Consider the following 21,316-nt stretch of genomic DNA (forward strand, 5'->3'; position numbering starts at 1 on the left):
GGGGGTGAATCCCGGTTGGCACCATGGCCCATGAGTACTAATCCCCCGCAGGGATTCGGCGCGCACGCGAGTGTTTCCGTAACGACAGGTCACGCTCCCGCGGGGGCTGATCACCGCCGCCCGGCTCCTCCGCCGGTGCGTCTCGGCTGCAGCAAGCACCGCCGTTCAATCCCGCTGGGGAGCTCTCCTGCGCTCGGGTCTACCGCGTCGTAAGCCTGCGCCGCGGAATCTCCACCCTGTGGGTCACCGCCGCGGAAATTTCCGTCGCGAAAATCTCCGCCCGCAGGGGTCCCTGCCTCTCGACCTGGGTCGTGGTAGTCCGCGCCGCGGTGGGTTCAGCTGATCAGGTCTCCGCCGCACGAGGCTCCGCCGCCGGGATCGCGGCGCGCTGGCCGCCGTCATTTAGCAGGCGGCGGCCAGCGTGAGGACGAGCAGGGCTGGAAGGGGTGGCCGCTCCCTGGCCGCCGGCCGGCGGCGCGCTGGACTTGGCCTCCCACTGCTGCACCCGGTCGGCGGCGTTACAGCGCGCAACGTTGCACGGGCAGACTGTCAGACCACGCTCATTTGAGCACCGCAGGTCCGAGTCGAGCGGCACCCGGCCGCAGCCTGAGTGCCTCCCAGTTACCTGCGGGGACGGTGGCGGGGACGCGTCAGTGAAGACGACGTCAGCGGGGCGGCGTCGGTTTGCGCACTTCCGCTGAGGGCACTACCGCTGAGGGCCACTACCGCTGAGAACACTGCCCGTAAGGGCACCGCTGGTGGGGGTGCCGTCAGCGAGACATTGCCAGTAAGGGCACCATCATGGAGGGCGCCGTCAGCGAGACATTGCCAGTGAAGGCACTATCAGCGAGGGCGCCGTCAGCGAGGCAGTGCCAGTGAAGGCACTATCAGCGAGGGCTGAGGCCAGCAAGGGCAGCGCCATTGAACCCGATGCCAGCGAGCGCTACGTCCGTGGAGGCCACATCAAGCCAGGGTTGAGCCATGCGTAGAAGATAGAACAACGGGGTCGTTAGCCGGCTACCGGCGAAGGCGACGTGTGCGCGCCTGACCCAGTTTGGAGACGGCTTGGGCATGTGGCTTGCCCCACTTACTGTGCGTAATGTGGAGGCAGACGGCTTCCTCGTGGTTCCCAGGGCAGCTAGCCTGGGCTGGTTCTTTGGTGTGGACGAATTGGCCGCACACCTGTGACGGGGAGGGGGAAGGGGAGGGGGGACGGTCAGTGCCGGCTGAAGAGGCTGGTCTGATGGGCGGTTTCGATCAGCCGGCATGAGCGCGCCAAGGCCTCCCTGTGTCCGTGACGTCATTTGTGCGGGAAAGGCGTCCGTGCGACATTTGGTATTGAGTAGGTGACGGTGTCACATGGCAAACAATATATTTCACCTACAAGTTCACCTTTCACCTGCGGTTCACCTGCATCTCGGCTCACCTCTAGTTCGATTCAGCTGCACCTCGACTCACCACCAACGCGGTTCACCTGCAGCTCAGCTCACCTCTAGCTCGGTTCACCTGCAGATCGGCTCGCCTCTACCTCGGTTCACCTGCATCTCGGCTCGCCTCTAGCCTGGTTCAATTGCAGCTCGGCTCACCCCTCGTTCGGCTCACCCGCAGCTCGGCTGCCCTGTAGCGCGCTTCACCTATAGCTCCCCGGACGCCTGACTGGTGGCTGGGCTCACCTGAAAATCAGTCTCGGCCTTGTCCTCGAATGTCCGGCTGATGTTGGCGCGCCACTTGTTGGCCTCACGCATTGCCACTTTGTTCCCACTCAGCGCCGGAACGCAGACGTTGCAGAGCAGACACTCGCCTACGGCAACGGCGGCACAGGGGTCGAGCTCAGGTCAGTGGTCAGTTTAACTCAGGAAGGAGCGCAGCGAATGCCATCATTTTCCGGCTTCTTTACCAAACAAGCAGCTGGAGAAGTTCGGCTGCGGTCCCACGCCACTGGCCGTTGAGCGATTAAACCGTAGTGCCCCCTGCTGCGCTCACTGCTCACTGTAATCACGTCAGCCAAAACACATTCCCTGGTCTCGGTGACGCGCCCAGACATGCCTTTGGGGAATGACACTTAAGATTCCGTGAAAAGGAACAATAGTCGTCATGCACGAATGAGTGTGTGCCGGGGAGGGACTGATGGGGGGGGGGGGGGGGGAGGGAGGGAGTCTTCGCAGCCCACGCGCTGTATACACCGCCGCCGGACTATTGAACGCTCGTGACGGCGTCACGGGGTGGGCAGGCGCAACAGAGCGGGCAGCTGTTTCCGTTTGTTTTGTTGAAAGGTGTAGCTCATGGTTGATGGCAATAAATGACGGACGTGATATTTTACTAAGCCAGTAAGGTGAAAGGCCTTTCTTAAACTTACGAAGTACCGCTACTTGAGGAAAGCTTTTGTCCGCTCGAATATCGTTTTAGTCTTCAGTTCCGCAGTGGAAAGCCTGGAACAACCAAAACTTGATATGAACTTACGTTAGGAAACCTTATATTTGAGTTGTGAAATATTTTATATTTGCTCTTTCCCCAAAAAGAAATTGTGAAATCGCTCAGTAGCCATTTTCACAGCTGCTTAACGCGCGCCACATTTTGAACCAGCTTAGGTATTTGGGTAAACCAAGCAGGTATATCGATGCTACGAGATGCCTCCTCCCAATACATTTAATTTAAAAACTTGGAAACCTGCGTTGCGTTCCCGCCCATAGACCGTATGCGCCTTATGCTTGACGCGCTGTAGATCTCCACGTGACATGATTCCTGGAGGCATCCCATTTTTGCCTTGCAATATTTTACGCGAGCTTTTATACCAAACATTGATTACGAATATTTCTGGGCTGGACGTCAACGACGAGCAGTATCGTGCTGGTTGTTGCGTTAGTCGTAACCTCACCATCGGATAGTGAAATTTCCGAGCAGCGCAGAACTTTGTGGCGAATGCGTAAAGTGCCGCCATGTTCGGCGCGCCGCATCCTGCCTTCTGACGTCACCTGGTCTTGATCGTTAAGGCTTACACCTGTCGTGGACTTCACGACTCTACCCCATTCCGCCACTGGTGGGTAGATGGGAAGATAGGCATGCTATTGATCATAATTATTGGTAACGCACATTTATTTTGCCAGTAACGCCACAATCTTCATCGCGTTTGCTTGTCGTTGGACGCCAATATTGCGGTATGGAACACGTCCCATTGGTCGGCTATCCAGAGTCGGTATAGACGTCTGCATGATAGCCACGGCCGAGGCCGCCGTGCGTTATTAGGGCTGTCGGTGGGATGTGGCGGGCGACCGATGCGGTACAGATACCGACCGATGCCAGCTTGACTAGTCGACAGCGAGGTGCTGCTTCGATCACGCTCGGGACTGCCTCCAGGCGAGGCTGAAGGTGCATTCACAGCGTACGAGCAATTCTCTGCTCCTTGTGACGTCACGTGGAATGTTTGCCGGGCGTGTTCGCAGCTTGGTACGTTTTCTGTTCACACGTTCGTAGTATTCACGACAATAGGTGCTTCTGCAGGACATAGCTATTATTGTATGTACCAAGCGTGTACAATGCTTGCTGACGAGCGTGGGTAACATATGAGAGCCGCAAACTTCGATGTTTGTTACGTCGGACACGCTCCCTTTTTACACGTCAACTGTTGCATCCGCACAAATTAAGTTGTTAAAAATGGACGTTTTGCACGATTCTGTGGTACTTCGTTCAAAATGATTGAAAAAGACGGCACGTCCGACAAAAATTATACGTGCTGTCAGGTAAAATCTTTGCCATCCGTGTTTCACGGAATATGTAAAGGAATCTCAGGATCCGTGGGTATGACGTCCTAATTGACGTCGATCGCATAGATTCTTTGTCGTCCGAGTGTCTGCGAATTCACCCCGAGGCTCGCCTGAGACTGGTCCCCGAGGCTTCCAGTTTCCAAGGCAATCTTAGGCTTTCCGCGCGTGGTGGAGAAATGTCCTGACAAGTAACTGGGATGTGAGACGAACGACGTATTCAAAATGGCGTTGCGAGCACCAGATGTGATGCACTGTACTCCTGGCTGGGATCAAATCGAATCAGAAGGTTTTACGGGTGGAATGCGAGAAAGTTTTCAAGGTAATTGGCCACAGGTCAAACAAATCAACGGCAGTCTGCTATACGACGCGCTTTGGTTCAGAACAAGGTGGCGGGGCGAGACTCGTTTGGAGCCCCGCGTGAGGCTGTGGGACCTCAGGGCGTCTGGCAACATCCCGAACATGTTTACCAGGCACGCGATGTTGTATTTGGATGCAGCTGACTGGCTGGCCGGGAGCCGCCGGTTCTGCCGCTCATCAGGCTGTGCGTCTGCAAGCAAGCGTCCTCGTACCTCGTGATGGGGGGTAGCCCAACCGCCTGCCTTCAGCGGCGAATGGAGCGGTGGCCCCTGGATTGATTGTCTTGCTTGCATGCTATTGTGCATCCTTGATATCTATCCTAGCATCATCTGCTGCGTATAGTTGAATCGTTTTCCTGTCGCATGCATTTTTTTAGTTGCGGTGTTATGAATGATGCTTCCAGGTATGCATTTATGCTCACCACATCGTACCCCATTGTCATAAGTCAGCCCTTCAGAGGCAAATGAAGCAGTCTTCATTCCAAGACGCGCGTTTCCGCCAGGGATGGGTCAAATACCGTCATATATGGTTGATGGCCTGATCAGCTGGAGACGAGTGCAGTCGCCTTCGACTGGGCCGGACCTCGCTCGGCCAGCCGGAGACAGCCCGCTGCTGTCGGCGGTGCGTGGTTGTCGCGCCCCGCTCGGAGCTCATCACGCTCTCATGTTGTCCACCTCGTCACGGAAAAATCATGCAGAGGCGAGGGATGTGGTCGATGCCCCTCAGATCATTGTTTACACTGGGTGCGAACATTGTCACGTTCTACCGGTTGTTTGGTTGTCTGGATTTGATCCTTTTCCGTCAGACATGATCATTTCAGGACTATGGGATGAAGGATGGGGTTAACAACGGGGCAGACTCGCGTGCGCCTGGGGGGCCAACCGCCGAGCTTAAGCCCGCGCATGCGCGCTGGGTACCCGATCGGGGTCCCCTTCTCATGGGGCTCTCGGCCCACTCGTGGCTGACAGATGCAGCCTGCCCCGGACAAGCGGGGTGTCGCGAGGATGCAAGATGAAGCAAAATAGAGGATATGAGGGTCGGATGTGCCGCCAGGTAGGGAGGGTTTGAAAAAGAGCGTCGCCAAACAACAGACTCCCACACAAACCCGACTTGGGGCTTGGTTGAGCCGGTCTCGGTCTGCCGGGGCTGGGGGCAGCACGGAGCTACTGACCCGCTCTCGATTACCGTACCAGAATTAAGCAAACTCTGACTGGCGCTTGAGCGGACCTGGGGCCGACCCACGGTCGGGTCTCCGACTGCTGGGCCCTGGGTCACCGTAGAGGACGCCGCCGGGCCTCTGACCGGCCCCGGCTCTGGGATTTGGGCCACTCACCGGCCACGATCAGCGCCAGGATGACGACGGCGACGGCCAGCGTCCGGCGCGCCATGCTGCCGCAGCGGTGCTCGGTGCTGCTGATGGCGGGTGGACGCCGCGCTGAGGCTGCTCGCGCTGCCGGGGTGGCCAGTGGCGCCGGGTTGCGCCCTTGCCGCCCGGCCGCCGCGCTGTTTACCGCCGTTACCGGGCGCCAGGCGTAACTGAAACACGACGCCATATCGACCACGGAGTGCCCCGGGCCGGTCCACGACCCGACCCGGACCGTGGTCATAACCGGGCGGCGGCGTGACGCCCCTCCGACACACCGACACGGACGCCGGCACCTGCACCGGCACCGGCTGATGTTCCTCACGCAGTCGCTGGTTCTCCACAAAAGGGTGCGCCACGACATGCGTCGCGATCCCGAAACGAAAATAGTTGCGCGAATTGATCCCGGTGCACGGCGTGGTTCCATGTCTAGGCAGGGAGGGACAAAGTTTTCTGGTGCGCTCGGCGACGATAAAAGACAGGTGAAACGTGGTTTCGAAGTCAAAATTGTATTAACGCGATATGAGGTGAAGTCTTCGAGATAATTAAGATTAGCAACGTGTTGTCATGACTATCAATTGAATCGTGGGACTTGTGGGTTCTGATGTTAAAAGCTACTCATTTTTTGTCAATTGTGCGCTAATCCGAAAGCTGAAAACGGCGTCATTTCATCACATTGGCGTTCGGGGTATGCACACTTTCCGGACAGGCAGACTCTGTCACCAACTGGGCTTGAGCAAACATTTCGCGACTTGCACCAGGACACATGAAAGCCAGAACTCGCTCAGCCTCCGGACGCCAACGCTTGCTGACCGGCTGACCAGTGCCGGTGTGAGTCGGGCTCGTTGTCGGCTGCGGCGTCGTCGTCGCACCGCAGCGAGGCCGCGCGGCGGGTGCGGTGTTGGCATTACCGCGCGGCGGCAGGCGCAGCCGGCGCCACAGTCTCTGGCAACCCGGCGTGGCGCCGGCGCCGGCGCGCGACCGGTCGGCCCGGGCCGGCCGCTGCGCGCCGCAGGGATTCGGCGCGCACGCGAGGATCCCGTGACGACCGGCCATGCCGCCGCCGGGGCTGATCACCGCCGCCCGGCTCTTCGCCGGTGCGTCTCGGCTGCAGCAAGCACTGCCGTTCAATCCCCGCTGGGGAGCTCTCCTGCGCTCGGGTCTCCGCGTTGTAAGCCTGCGCAGCGGGTCTCCACCCGTGGGTCACCGCCGCGGAAATTTCCGTCGCGAAAATCTCCGCCGCAGGGTCCCTGCCTCTCGACCTGGGTCGTGGTAGTCCGCGCCGCGGTGGGTCCAGCTGATCAGGTCTCCGCCGCACGAGGCTCCGCCGCCGGGATCGCGGCGCGCTGGCCGCCGTCATTTAGCAGGCGGCGGCCAGCGCGAGGACGAGCAGGGCTGGGAAGGTGGCCGCCCCCTGGCCGCCGGCCGGCGGCGCGCTGGACTTGGCCAACCACTGCTGCACCCGGTCGGCGGCGTTACAGAGCGCACCCTGGCACGGGCAGATGAGCGCGCCGCCGCAACATGTCCAGCACTGCATGTCCGAGTCGAACGGCACCCGGCCGCAGCTCAGTGCCTCCCAGTTATCTGCGGGGACGGTGAGGTGGACGCGTCAGTGAAGACATCTTCAACGGGGCGGCGTCGGTGAGAGCACTAACGGTGAGGGTACTACCGCTGAGGGCACCACCGGTGAGGACACTGCCAGTAAGGGCTCCGTTGGTGGGGGTGCCGTCAGCGAAACGTCGCCAGTAAGGGCACTATCAGCGACGGCGCCGTCAGCGAGGCAGTGCCAGTGAAGGCACTATCAGCGAGGGCGAGGCCAGCAAGGGCAGCGCCATTGAACCCGATGCCAGCGAATGCTATGTCCGTGGAGGTCACATCAAGCCAGGGTTGAGCCACGCGTAGAACATAGAACGACGGGGTCGTTAGCCGGCTGCCGGGGAAGGCGACGTGTGCACGCCTGACCCGTTTGGAGTCCGCTTAAGCACGTGGCTCGTCTCACTTACCGTGCTTAATGTCAAGGCAGATCACACTATCGTCGTTCCAAGGGCAGCTGGCCTGGGCTTGTTCTTTGGTGTTGTCGAATTGGCCGCACACCTATGACAAGGGGGAGGGGGGAAGGTCAGTGCTGGCTGAAGAGGCCGGACGGAGGGGCGGTTCGATCAGCCGGTATGAGCACACCAAAGCCTCCATGTGTTGGTGACGTCATTTGTGCAAGGAAAGCGTCCGTGCGACATTTGGTATTGAATAGATGACGGTGTCACATGGCAAACAATATATTCGACCATTGTTTACGGCACTATAGTCATTTTACGCTTCGTTCTGTTTTAGCAAAATTTACACAGATGGGTGCTTATGACTGACCTTTTGCATAGAAACATCATACTCCCAGGACTGGTAAAAACGCATTTCCCAATGAGAGATGCTCTGTTTGGGGACAAATGGGCTTGCGTATTTAGCTACGCTCGGCGAGAGAAGGGGCGACGCCGCCGCTGCCACATGTGTGGTAAAATAAACCACGCAGCGCACGTGATTATTCGATGATGGCACTTCGTGTAACGCTCAAACCGCTGGCAAAGTTATCTGACCTTAATAAGGCCAGCCCAGTAAGGCTGTAGCGCTGGAGCGCCACTTAACTTGATTTTGCGTGACTCGGTTCACCTGCAGCTCGGCTCTCCTCTCGCTCGGTTCACCTGCAGCTCGGCTCTCCTCTCGCTCGGTTCACCTGCAGCTCCGTTCACCTCTAGCTCAGTTCACCTGCTGCTCGGCTCGCCTCTAGCTCGCTTCATCTGCAGCTCGACTCACCTCTAGTGCGGTTCACCTGCGGCTCAGCTCGCCTCTAGCGCGCTTCACCTATAGCTCCCTGGACACCTGACTGGTGGCTGTGCTCACCTGAAAATCAGTCTCGGCCTTGTTCTCGAATGTCCGGCTGATGTTGGCGCGCCACTTATTGGCCTCGCGCTGTGCCACATTGTCCCCACTCAGCGCCGGAATGCAGACGTTGCAGAGTAGACACTCGCCTACGGCAACGGCGGCAAAGGGGTCGAGCTCAGGTCAGTGGTCAGTTTAACTCAGGAAGGAGCGCATCGAATACAAGCATTTTCCGGTTTCCTCGCTAAGCAAGCAGCTGGTGAAATCGGCTACGGTCCCACGCCACTGGCCGATGAGCAATTAAATCCTAGTGCCCATTGCTGCGGTCACTGCTCACTGTAATCACGTCAGCCAAAACGCATTCCCTGGTCTCGGTGACGCGTCCAGACATGCCTTTGGGGAATGACACTTAAGCTTCCGTGAAAAGGAACGATAGTCGTCATGCCGAATGAGTGCGTGCCGTGGAGGGACTGATGGGGGGGGGGGGAGGGAGTCTTCGCAGCCCACGCGATGTATACGCCGCCGCCGGATTATTGAACGCTCGTGACGGCGTCACGGGGTGGGCAGGCGCAACTGAGCAGGCAGCTGTTTTCGTTTGTTTTGTTGAAAGGGGGCGCTCGTGGTTGATGGCAATAAATGACGGACGGGATTTTACTAAGCCAATAAGGTAAAAGGCCTGGCTTAAACTTTAGAAGTACCGCCACTTTGGGAGAGCTTTTGTCCCCTCGAATATTGTTCAAGTCTTCAGCCCCCCAATGGAAAGCCTGGACCACCTGAAACCTTATATGAACTTACGTTAGGAAACTTCAGTTTTGATTTGATATTGTGTGTTGTTTGTTCCTTGCCCAAAGAAATTGAGTGAAATCCCTTAGCAGTCGTTTTCACAACTGCTTACCGCGCGTTACATTTTGAAGCAGCTTAGGTATTTGGGTAAACCAAGCAGGTATATGGATGCTACGAGATGCCTCCGCCCATTGTATTTTGTTTAAAGAACTTGAAAACCTGCGTTGCGTTCTCGTCCATAGACTGTATGTGCCTTATGTTTGATGCGCCGTAAATCCCCATTTGACATATGATTCCTCGAGGCATCCCATTTTTGTCTTGGACTATTTTACGCGAGCTTTTATACGACATATTGATTACGAATATTTCGGGGCTGGACGTCAGCAGTGAGTGGTATCGTGCTGGTTGTTGCGTTAGTCGTAACCTCACCATCGGATCGGGAAATTTCCGAGCAGCGCAGAACTTTGTGGCGAGTGCGTAAAGTGCCGCCATGTTCGGCGCGCTGCGTCCTGCCTTCTGACGTCACCTGGTCTTGATCGTTAAAGCTTACACCTGTCGTGGACTTCACGGCTCTACCCCATCCCTCCACGGGTGGGTAGATGGAAAGGTAGGTATGCTAACAGTCATAATTATTGGTAACGCACATTTGTTTTGACAGTAAAGCCACAATCTGCATGGCGTTCGCTTGTCGTTGGCCGCCAATAATGCGGTATGGAACACGCCCCATTGGTCGGCTATCCAGAGTCGGTATAGACGATAGGCACGATAGCCACGGCCGAGGCCGCCGTGCGCTATTAGAGCTGTCGGTGGGATGTGGCGGGCGACCGATGCGGTACAGATACCGACCGATGCCAGCTTGACTAGTCGACAGCGAGGTGCTGCTGCGATCACGCTCGGGACTGCCTCCAGGCGAGGCTGAAGGTGCATTCACAGCGTACGAGCAATTCTCTGCTCCTTGTGACGTCACGTGGAATATTTGCCGGGCGTGTTCGCAGCTTGGTACGTTTTCTGTTCACACGCTCGTAGTATTCACGACAATAGGTGCTTCTGCAGGACATAGCCATTATTGTATGTACCAAGCGTGTACAATGCTTGCTGACGAGCGTGGGCAACATATGAGAGCTGCAAACTTTGCTGTTTGTTATGCCGGACACGCTCCCTTTTTACACGTCAACCGTTGTATCCGCACAAATTAAGTTGTTAAAGATTGGACCTTTTGCGCGATTCTGTCGTACTTTGTCCTAAGTGATTGATAAAGGTGGCACGTCCGACAAAAATTGTACGTGATGTCAGGTAAAATCTTTGCCATCCGTGTTACACGGAATACCCGAAGGAATCTCAGGATTCCTGGGTATGACGTCTTAAACGACGTCGACCGCATATATTCTTTGTCGTCCGAGTGTCTGCGAATTCACCCCGAGGCTCGCCTGAGACTGGTCCTCGAGGCTTCCAGTTTCCAAGGCAACCTTAGGCTTTCCGTGCGTGGTGGAAGAGTGTACTGACAAGTAACTGGGATGTCAGATGAACGACGTATGCAGAATGGCGTTGCGAGCACCAGATATGATGCACTTTACTCCTGGTTGGGATCGAATAGAATCAGAAGGTTTTAGGGGTGGAATGCGAGAAAGTTTTCAAGGTAAATGGCCGCAGGTCAAACAAACTAACTGCAGTCTGCTATACGACGCGCTTTGGTTCAGAACAAGGGCCCCGGTGGCAGGGCGAGACCCGTTTGGAGCCCCGAGTGATGCTCTGTACTTCACCAGGCATCCACCGGGCTTCATAAACGCAGCTAATTTGAACGTGGAGTAGACGTTTACTCCGAAACGGAAGTAAAATAACTAGATGCTCTGGCCCGTCGCAAAATAATCAATGGTGCTCATGCAGGAGCCGGTGCATAGTCATGCTGGAGCAGACCATTGGGCCGGGAATCAACCTGCGGTGAGAGATTATTGTGCTACGGCGCGATGCCAACATATCAAGGGCCAACATATCACATGTCAGCATATGTGAGAAAATCAACGCAACCGCGGTTCGTATAGTAGCTTTGTTGGCATCAAAAACATGAAAACTGTGGTGGGTAAAGCTGACAGGCCGTGATAAATCCCTTTTCGCACACGTCGCGAATTTCACGAGATCGTGTTCTTTTCGTCTGTGGCACGGACGTATATGAAACAAGTCACAAAATGCACGTCCTAGGGTAAGGATAAAGTCAGCCATATCTGGGAGCTTTTGTCGGTGAAGTGCACATTGCCTTGACACGTGGCATGAGAAAGCTCAGAGTATGAACACACGAAACACGGCTTTTTCACTCTTCGAGTAGCGACGCAATATTGAGAATTATAAGATGTCTCTTTTTCAGCGAATCAAAGAGGTGATCATAATAAGTGTATCAATCAATCGCCACACAAATCACAAATTCAACACTAAGTTTGTAAAGACCACGCTTATGTAACCTTAGCGATATTTTTGGATTTATTATAGGCAGCTCAACGTCTCGGGCCCAGAGCGACGACATTGTCGTCATGGGAACCACCGCTTATTCCGTTATTGAAATTACTTCAGTCTTGGCACTTAAGGGTTTACTTCTGAAGAAGGATGACAGGTTTATAAAACCCGCGTAGGAAGTAGGAAGTTATGCCGAAGTTACTTCGGCCAGCCGGAAGTAAGTAGTAGCTTCTCTTTCTGAAACCGGTTACATGTATGGATTTATGCTCAGTACATCATACCCCATTGTCATAAGTCAGTCCTTCAGGGACAAAGAACGCAGTCTGCATTCCAAGACGCGCGCTCCCTCAAGGAACGTTCGGCCAGCCGAAGACAGCCCGCTGCTGTCGGTGGTGCGTAGTTGTCTCGTCCCGCTCGGAGCTCGTCACGCGTCCCCGTTGTCTACCTCGTCACGGAAAAATCGTGCAGAGGCGAGAGATATGGTCGGTGCTTCTCAAATCATTCGTTTAAGCTGGATGCGAACACTGTCACGTGCCGCCCAGTAGGAAGGGTTTGGAAAAGAGCGTTGCTAAACAACAGACTCCCGCACAAACCTGACTGGCGGCTTGGTTGAGCCGGTCTCAGTCTGCCGTGACTGGGGGCAGCACGGAGCTGCTGAGTCGCTTTCAATTACCGTACCATAATTAAGCAAACTCTGACTGGCGCTTGAGCGGACCTGGGGTCGACCCACGGTCGGGTCTCCGACTGCTGGGCCCTGGGCCACCGCAGAGCACGCCGCCGGGCCTCTGACCGGCCCCGGCTCTGGGCTTGCGGCCACTCACCGGCTGCAATCAGCGCCAGGATGACGACGGCGATGGCCAGCGTCCGGTGCGCCATGCTGCCGGAGCGATGTTGGGTGCTGCCAGTGGCAGCTGGACGCCGCGCTGGGGCCACCTGCGACTCCTGGCCAGCCAGTGGCGCCAAATCAGCGCGCGCCGCCCGGCCACTGCGCTGTTTACCTGCCGTAACTAAAACACGGCGCCATATCGACCACGGGGTGCCCCGGGTGCCCACGACCCGACCCGGACCGTGGTCATAACCGATGGGCGGCGTGCCGCCCCTCCGACGCGCCGACACGAACACCGAGCAACGAGGCGACCGATGGCGCCCGCTGCTCGGCCCGGCACCGACGCGGACACCGGCACCGATGTGACGCCTCACGTGGTAGGTCCACGATTTTCTTCCCACTGTCCATTAAAAATACAAGTAAGAAGGTTACCTATGTTTGGCCACAGGATAGTCGGACTCGCTCGCGTTGTGTAAGCAGTGCAGAGTCGCGCCCTGGCGGCGGTCGGACCTCATCTGCCGCTACGTGGTTAACGTCAGCTAATAGACACCGCGGGGCGTTGCCGGGCGACCTCTGATCTCGCGAGAGCGCACTCGAGAACGTTCCATTGCATGTCGCAATGACTGCGGAGATCTGGTACCCGGGCTTAACAAGACTGCAGAAACGCCTTATGATGCACAGCTGTTTTGGTTATCTATAAGGTAAATAAGAGGACGAACTAGGTGGGGAATAACAAGGTATCAATAATAAAACAGACTAGTGAGTACCGACAATGAGATAAATCGTACGAGCACCGACGAACAGAAGTGAAAAATGGGATGAACTATGAAGTGAATAACAAGGTATAAGTCATAGTAGTCGTTACAATAGCCCCCCTCCCGAACCAAAGAATGACAACAGACAACAACTATGATTGGTTGGCAGCAGTGCTGTCAGTCAAGCACGCAGCGACTAATGACGCATCGCGAGTAACCTGAATAGACTGAGTGGCGTTTCTTTAACTTCGTGAGCACGCAATGAAACTTGGCCTAACCAACACCCTAATGCTATGATGTAGCAATCCTACATGACCCTAAACATTTAGCATAATCTAAACTGACTTAAAGCAAGTACCAAATGACGCAGAGTACATGGAACGTGTGCTCTGATGCGACATACACATACATACATCAAACACTGGTCGCGCACTCTGGGGCGACATATGCACACGTCAAAGGCATACATTGCACCGGAAACTAGCCGGCACGCAGTTCTGCAGAACTGAGGGGCGGTTCGCATAGACGTTGCGTTCAGAGCACGACGTGTTCCATACACACGATTATATATACATGCATATATATACATGTATTATATATATATATATATATATATATATATATATATATATACATATATGCATGAACGTGAGCGCTCGCGGCGGTATTCGCTTCGCTGCTAACACATCTGGCACGTGACAAATATCAGGGATTTGGGGTGTTAGGTCAGACCTTCAGACCTCTCGTCTCAGGTCGAGCAGATCGTGGCGTGGCACGCGTTTGCGCAAGGGGACGAGCCACGGCGGCTGGAACCTGATGTGCCGGACCACTCGTGCAGAGAGTAGTGGCGCCAACGGTGGTCACCGCAGGTTCAGGCACAGTAGGCTGAGACGCTGCGTGTTCTTCTGCAACGGGAGCCAGAGGTATCTCGTCGGCTGGTGCTGACTGGGGATTGGACACGTCATTGTTCTGAGCGACAGGGGAGTAGGATCGACGGTGGCGTGAGCTTTTGGGCAAGATACAGAATCAGGCCCGTAATGGCTGGGCAAATGTAACGCAAGGCAAAGGTAAAGCAGCCAGCGATGACTAAGTCAGTGCCAATGGCCATCATGTACACACTATATTTGAGAGACGTCAGACTGTGGCTTCACAGAGCGACGGCTTTTGGAAAATCAAAATATTTGGGAGCGGGTAGGCCGTGGACAGTGAGTTCGGGCGGTGTTGAAATATTTGGAGACTTACGACTCGGCGAGGCGTTCCAAGACGAGCACCAGATGGGTACATGCTGGTCGGTGACTAGAATGTTTGCGTGGAACTGCGGTAACTGAAGTTGCGATTCGCCAAAGTAATATGGGGGGGGGGGAGGGGCAGGAAAAGTATGTCACCGGAGGGTGAACACTCCGTATCACGTTCTAGTGCACTTGCTCTGTCGCGAATAACATAGCTTGGACTGAACTGGTTTGCGGCGCGAACCATGGTTAGCCCAAAAGATTTGGCAGAAACCGGTAGCCACTGGCCATGTCCAAGATAATATCCTTTCGGATCATGGTTATTGTGGCTCGCCATTGGAGAGCATAATTGATGGATTAATGCCTCTTATTTCCGAAACAGGGATATCGGGCATGACGTAGAAGATTCTATGGAGTATGCAGGTTTATATAGTTGACAGAATGGCAATTTGGTAAGCAGGCATGCTTGGATCTCGCTGTTTTCAGGGATAATTTACTGCTGAAGATTTTCAGACATGAGACATGATGACGTATCCACTGCATATTTCAGTGAAATATCATGCACATCGTGCGGAACGCGATATTTAAAGAATTTTTAGACGTCAAACGCATACGTGATGTGTAGCAACAAGACATAGAAAAGTGGTTGGAAGACAGCGTCTTTCTGTACCCTTTTTGGTCGGATGAAGCGGATGTCGTAACCGAGTCCCTGTCGTGGAAACGGTAGAGCAAGATTCGTAGAAAGCTCTTTTTAAATTGCCCTCAGGATTCTTTGGAAGTTCTTTGTTGGTATGGTTGGTACGGTTCTCCATACCATCAAGTTGGTATGGAGAAGGCCAACTTCTGCCGAAGCTAGTTAATTGTCCAAATTGTTGAGCCGATGATGAGTTTGCTTAGGACTTGAGACAATCCAGGAACGGAATCTGACACGTATTCAATATACGTGTGCGTTGGTTATGACGTCCGTTGTCTGACAGGATGGATGATCGCCAACTGCCAGAACATCCTGCAAAAGCCAGAACTTTCTTTATAGCGCAGCATTTTATAGTCTACGCCAGCTGAGAATTTGTACCGGAGCACCGGTCACGACATCACCAATGCCTGTGTCGTCTCTTGATCGAGCGGCGTAAATTCGCGGCCTTTTGTCCTCATGAGGTCATCGTCCGGTAAGGGACTGCTTATATCTTGTCGTTTGTGACCAGCTAGACGGGTCCAGAAGTCATCCTCATGTCGTCGCGCGGGTATTTGCGATCGCGCTACGTAGCCATGTGAGGGCGCAGGATTACTGTCTACTCTGCTCGGTAACGGTGTAGCCGTCTGATCAGTAGTCTGTTCCTCATAGGGTGGTTCTCCGTCATCAATCATTTCCTGGTCCATTTCGGTTGACTCGTCAGTACCCTCGTCATTTACTTGTAGCATAAAAAGCATGTCCTGTTCGCATACGGGTGATAAAGAACCGCCATTGGGGAAAGCTAATATCGCTAATATGGGAGTTTGAACACGAGGCGGTTCTGTCTCAGGGTTTACACGAATTTTAATGGGGCGTTCCACAGTGTCGTAGTTTCTGTTCCAAACGCCATTGATATCATTAATCCGGAGATATTCTGAATGAACTAGTCCAGTTTTATGGGCGCCACGTTTTTGATCACGCAGTTCTCTGCTCTGATTTTGGGTACAATGGGAAAGTGAGACTTCCATGCGCCTCTCGAAGGAAGGCATATTTGAATGCTTCAGGAACTACTAGTTGGGAACGGGTCAAAAGATGTGTTTTAGTACCTTACGCTAAATGGTACAGTACATCATTCTCGTTGTAATATACCTCACGTTATCATCGTCTCCCTCCAGTATTTGTTGAATTATTTTTTAACAAGTGGTCCTTTTGTGCTATCCTGAACTCAGCGTCTGTCGGGGATATGTAGCACGTTTGGCATACGGAACATCCTTTGTGTCTGAGAATTTCGATCCTATCAATTTCTGAGGTATCCACCCGTTGATCATGCCAATCTAGTCGTTCACCGTCGGATAACTTTTCCACTTGGGCCGAGTTCGGAGGTCTAAAGGGAAGATATGCGGTAACATTTTTAACACCACTGATGTACTCAATGTTGCAGCCGTATTCATTCATCATGATAGCCCATCGTTGTACTCGAGGATTCTGCATTTCGCTTGTGAAAATGTGTTTCAGAGGCTTATAGTCCGCATGGCCTGTAAGCTTGGTTTATAAAACGATAGGGCGATGCTTTTGTAAGCTCTATACGTTAGTGAACGTTTCGCGTTCTATAGTCGGCCATTTTTTGTGCATCCGTGAATTGATGCAATACGTACTGCATCACTCTTGATCCTCTTGTTTTTGCATCAGCGCCGCGCCTTAAGCGTATTGCGAAGCGTCTGTAAATATCAAAAAGGGTGAGGTGACGTCCGGAAAGACCAAGATTGGGGCTTTCATCAACCTAGTCTTGAGAGCATCAAATGCATGTTACGTTTAATCACCCCCCTGAAATCTCGTATTATTTCTCGTGAGTGTTGCCAAATGTCTCGTAATTTCGCTGAACTGTGGGACGTACTTCCGGTTCCATTCCAATAAATCTGCGGAGCTCTCTAAGGTTTCTAGGTGGCCGCATATTGTTGATGACTTCAACTTTGTTTGGGTCGACGTTAATTCCTTCATTCGGTACTATATGCCCCAAATAATTTAGTATGTCTTTAAGGAACTCGCACTTTGACATTTTGTGGCGAAGGCTCGCGCGTCGTGGTCGGTCAAATACTGTCTCGAGATGTTGCAACTGTTCGTCGAAAGTCGCGCTATGGACGATAATGTTGTTGAAGGAGCCAACTGCAAAGGATTTGACGTCGCTCAAAACGCAGTCATCAGATTTTGGAATGCTGCACGGGAACCAGCCAAACCAAAAACTATGGAGCTGAATGGAAAACGCATTTATACGTTCCAAAGACAGTTTTTGTTTATCTACTTGCTTCATCGAATCTGTTTAATTTAATCTGTTCCTTTTTTGTCAATGCAATCACAGATGATAGGCACGGGGAATTACTTAGGCGAATGATACCTGCTTTCATCATCTCATCTACATGTTTGTCCAAGATTGCTTTTTGTGTCAGAGAAATTCTTTATGGCTTCTGTCTAGTAGGTGGACTGTTTTGCTTGTTTATTATCATTTCGGCAGCGTGGGTAACTGCTGGTTCCGAGTCTTTCACCACAAAGACGTCTATGTTTTTCTCCAAAAGCTGTTCATAAAGTGGGCGTCATCCTTCTGCAAGGTGCATTAAATTGAGCATTTTCAGCTGGTGGTTCGACTGTGTGGGTATCATCGGTTGTTTTGCTTGTACATGACTGACTTCAACCTGATCTTTTGTTTTGAGATTGGACGCTTTGCCTAGATTTTGACCTTTCCGAAAGTAAAAATGTCCGCCTGTCTCATTCGTGATTGCCCAGGGAAGTGCTTGCTTTCGGACATTTTAACGACTGCATTAAGTAAAAGAATTCCAGGTTCTTATTCAACGTGTTGGGAGGAAGAAAGTTGAGTCAGAATAAGCTGTTCTCCAGCGGTCTTATTTTTGAACGGTGACATTTGATTTTGGCTGATGGTCTAGGTGTAGATAAATGCTTTCTGACAGTCTTACTAAGTTAATTTCCTCTTGACAGTTTTGCCCTTGCTTTAGTGGAAACAATGCTTTACCTATTTTCAGTAGCTGATTATGAAAGTCAAGGAGAGCTCTTCATTGACTGAGAAAGTCCACATCTAAAATCATGTTACCTAGTCCCGTAACGACACAAAAATGAACGATACACCCGGGTTTTACCCAATGTAGTTTGAATTTTTACCATTTTTGTGACTGAAATTCGGTGGCCTGAAGCAGATACTTAAGGTACTTTTTCCTGACAAGTTTGTTTTATCAAAGTGTCGTCGCATAACCCTAAATTTGTGTCACTCACCAGCCAAAATCGATCCAAAAGTATCAAAAAGAGTGCAAACCCTGTTTTTGCCTATGCAGACGTGTATAAGGGGATATTTTTTGTCCGCATCTATGTTGCAAATTTCACTTGCTCAACTGGATGGAAGACCTACTTGGTTTCCGACATTCGAACTACTAGAACATTGACAGTTTCCACGAGCTGTAGATTTTTCTCTGCAGGGGGTCTGTGGCTCATTTGACTAGATCGATGTCGATTGGCTCCTCTCTGTCCCGCATTTCTATCTGCCTGTAAAATTTTTCCTCCATGGGTGCGATATCTAAGGCAGAGTTCAGGGTCAAAGGCTGTTGGCCGAGCATTTACCCTCACTGGGGTAATGCTGTCGTCGCTATTGTAAGGCACTGACTACCTCCCTCACCGGGACAATGCTGTCGTCGCTATTGTAAGGCACTGGCAACTTCCCTCGCTGGGGTAGTGCTGTCGTCGCTATTGTAAGGCACTGACCAATTCCCTCACTGGGGTAATGCTGTCGGCGCTATTGTAAGGCGCCCGGCACCGCGCTCACTAGCTTAAGCGGGGGTCGATTTGATGTCCCGATGAGGTGAATAAAACAAATCGCATAGTGCTGGCTTCCCGTCACTCGCTTAGCGTGAGTAGTCCCTCGTGCCTGCTGTCGAACTGCCACAGGCCAGCAAACGCCGAGGCATAGGCACACGTGTTCGGGGGCGGGGGATGGGCTGTAGTGCGCATCCAGCGGACGCGTGGGCATGCATTCAAATGCGGTGCTCATGTCGAACTTCCTCACTTGGCAAACGTGTGCGCGTAGCGATCGAGTTCACATTCGCAAGATACATTGCTGCCGTGGTGCGCCCGATGCGTGGGTGGCACCGGTGCGCGTGCTCATGTGGTGCGCTGTATCGCTCTCGCGTAGTCGTTCCTCCAGCCGCTCAATGCCTGCCGGCAGCGGGCAGCGGTCAATGCGTTAAGCGCCCTGAGTGAGCAGCCAGCGAAAGCACCGCACTTCAAACGTGCATGCGGGGCCGGAACCCCGTGGCCGGGTGCTAACGCCGCCGGCGGCGCCTGGCGGGAGCGTGACGTCATGGGGTGTGTGTGACGCTGGCCGCTGCGTGGCTGCGGTCGCCCGGCACGACGGTCCGCTACGGCGATGGCAGGCGCGCGCTCGGGCTGCGAGCGCTGATCTTTTGCCGCTGCACAAAATGGTCGGGCCGGGTGCCACCCGGAGGCTGTGCGGTCCTGCCCGCGGCCACTCGGGTGCCCACGGGCATGGCGTTCCACGCGGGCTGTGCGGTCCTGCCCGCGGCCACTCGGGTGCCCACGGGCATGGGGTTCCACGCGGGCAGTGCGGTCCTGCCCGCGGCCACTCGGGTACCCACGGGCATGGGGTTCCACGGGGGCAGTGGAGGAAGCGGCGTGGCGGTCGGTACAGAGCCACGAATCTACCCCCGAAGTTGGGCTGAAGCCGGGCATCGGAGCATTGTAGGGCTGTGACCGCGCCAAGCACTGAATGGAGGATCTGTACTCTGCAGCTCCCAACTCCATCGGGCACAGCCTACATGACGGGGCCGTCTGGGCACCCGTGATGCGGTAGCATTAGCATTACTCTGCCATCAGCCCGTCAGCGTCGTGCTGCCAGCGCGGCTTTGTGCGTGCCAAGCCGACCCGAGCATCATCCCATGGCATGGCAGGTGGCCCCTACCCGGCGCCCACTTTGTGCCTTAATGTATGCGAAGAAAGGGTCTCGGTAGAAAGCGGTATTTGTAGTGTTCGGCGGTATTTTCGCGACTAGTGACGTGCGGTTCATTCGGACCTAGCAGTGTTAAAAGCACCAACTCATTGTGTGATAACCATTGTACCAAGTGCATTCATTGGTAGGATCGTTTACGTGTCGTTAGAGAACCACGTGACGTTGCACATGCTTCTGTTTTGTATTCTATAATTCAACTTCTTCTCTTTGCGCACAGAATATTTCAGAGGCTACAGGAGAGGTACAGCCTCACAACCATATCTTCCGACCTTATCTTGCCTGGGTTGAGAGTTGCAAGGCCGCTTCGAAGGCCGTTTTTGCATGCTGCCAGCCAGGGGTAAAAAGCCGTAGCGCCATCAGGTGATTTGTCCAGCAAAAGTATTTTTAGGTTCCGACGAATTAAACATGCTGTTATGTTAAGAAAAATGTATTTGGGCTTGCTGGGACTGACCGAAAAGGTAAGCTGTCATAAAAGGTATATGTCCGGCAGGTGGTCCGATATATCTGGCATGACGATGCGTCATGACTCCACAACACCTGGCAGCTGGCCCAAAACACAACGTTACGTACTATTTAGATGGGGGGGAGGCGAACGTCACATGTTACGTTGAGGAGAGGCATGGTCAAACTGGAAAAATACAAGACGTATATGAATGGACCCGCTGTGCCACTTCGTACCTTTTTCTTTCAAAAGTTGTGGTGAGTGACGTAATGATCGTGGCATCGCTGACGCTACGGAGCGCTATCAACCGACGCTTAATGCTTAAGGTTCTTAGATGCCCTTGGAAGCAAATAAGTCATACCAGAGTAAAGATTAGTCATGGTAGTTTTGATAAGACTGAAAGACCTCTCATCCGATACCACGTTTCACGGACCAAAGAAGGGCTTCGTCATAACGTTCATAACGTAAGTGGCCGAATGAAGACAGTTATTGGAGCCTTTTCGTAAAACCTCGAGACCACCGAGATCTCTCCTTTTTGGGCACTTGGTGTGTTTTTGGACCTTGCGATGAGTTCACCGGACATTTCCAGCAAGTCAAAAGTATGTTTTTGGTAACGAATTAACCCATTGTTTGTGGCATATTTGTCTACGTATATTGCGTTGGCATCTCCTGCTTGGATTCCGGCATTGTGTTGCTCTGTATGATTATTGGTCGCAACTTCGTTCGGACATTCATAATTTCCGGACAAATCATTCATTTTCTCTTGAAATATGCAAGCTTTTCAAACACGTTTG

At 53.4% G+C, this 21,316-nt stretch overlaps 1 protein-coding gene and 1 long non-coding RNA gene across 2 annotated transcripts; both read right to left on the reverse strand.

Annotated features, from left to right (window-relative positions):
• Positions 1-1,098: 1,098 nt before the first annotated feature.
• On the reverse strand, positions 1,099-2,791 carry LOC119101696 (uncharacterized). Its single transcript, XR_005094602.1, has 3 exons — positions 2,357-2,791; positions 1,674-1,801; positions 1,099-1,182 (listed from the first exon to the last, which is right to left on the reverse strand). It is a non-coding gene; the product is annotated as an uncharacterized LOC119101696 (long non-coding RNA).
• A 3,721-nt stretch (positions 2,792-6,512) lies between these two features.
• LOC119101697 (uncharacterized) lies at positions 6,513-12,511 on the reverse strand. The gene is made up of 4 exons (XM_037225112.1): positions 12,399-12,511; positions 8,371-8,498; positions 7,485-7,575; positions 6,513-7,065 (listed from the first exon to the last, which is right to left on the reverse strand). Exons 1-4 carry the CDS (start codon positions 12,451-12,453, stop codon positions 6,842-6,844), a joined length of 498 nt encoding a protein of 165 aa, XP_037081007.1. The 5' UTR covers positions 12,454-12,511; the 3' UTR covers positions 6,513-6,841.
• Between the last annotated feature and the right edge of the window lie 8,805 nt (positions 12,512-21,316).

The sequence above is a fragment of the Pollicipes pollicipes genome, unplaced genomic scaffold (genome assembly GCF_011947565.3).
Source record: "Pollicipes pollicipes isolate AB1234 unplaced genomic scaffold, Ppol_2.1 Scaffold_4881;HRSCAF=5763_pilon_pilon_pilon, whole genome shotgun sequence".
NCBI classification, from domain to species: Eukaryota; Metazoa; Arthropoda; class Thecostraca; order Pollicipedomorpha; family Pollicipedidae; genus Pollicipes; species Pollicipes pollicipes.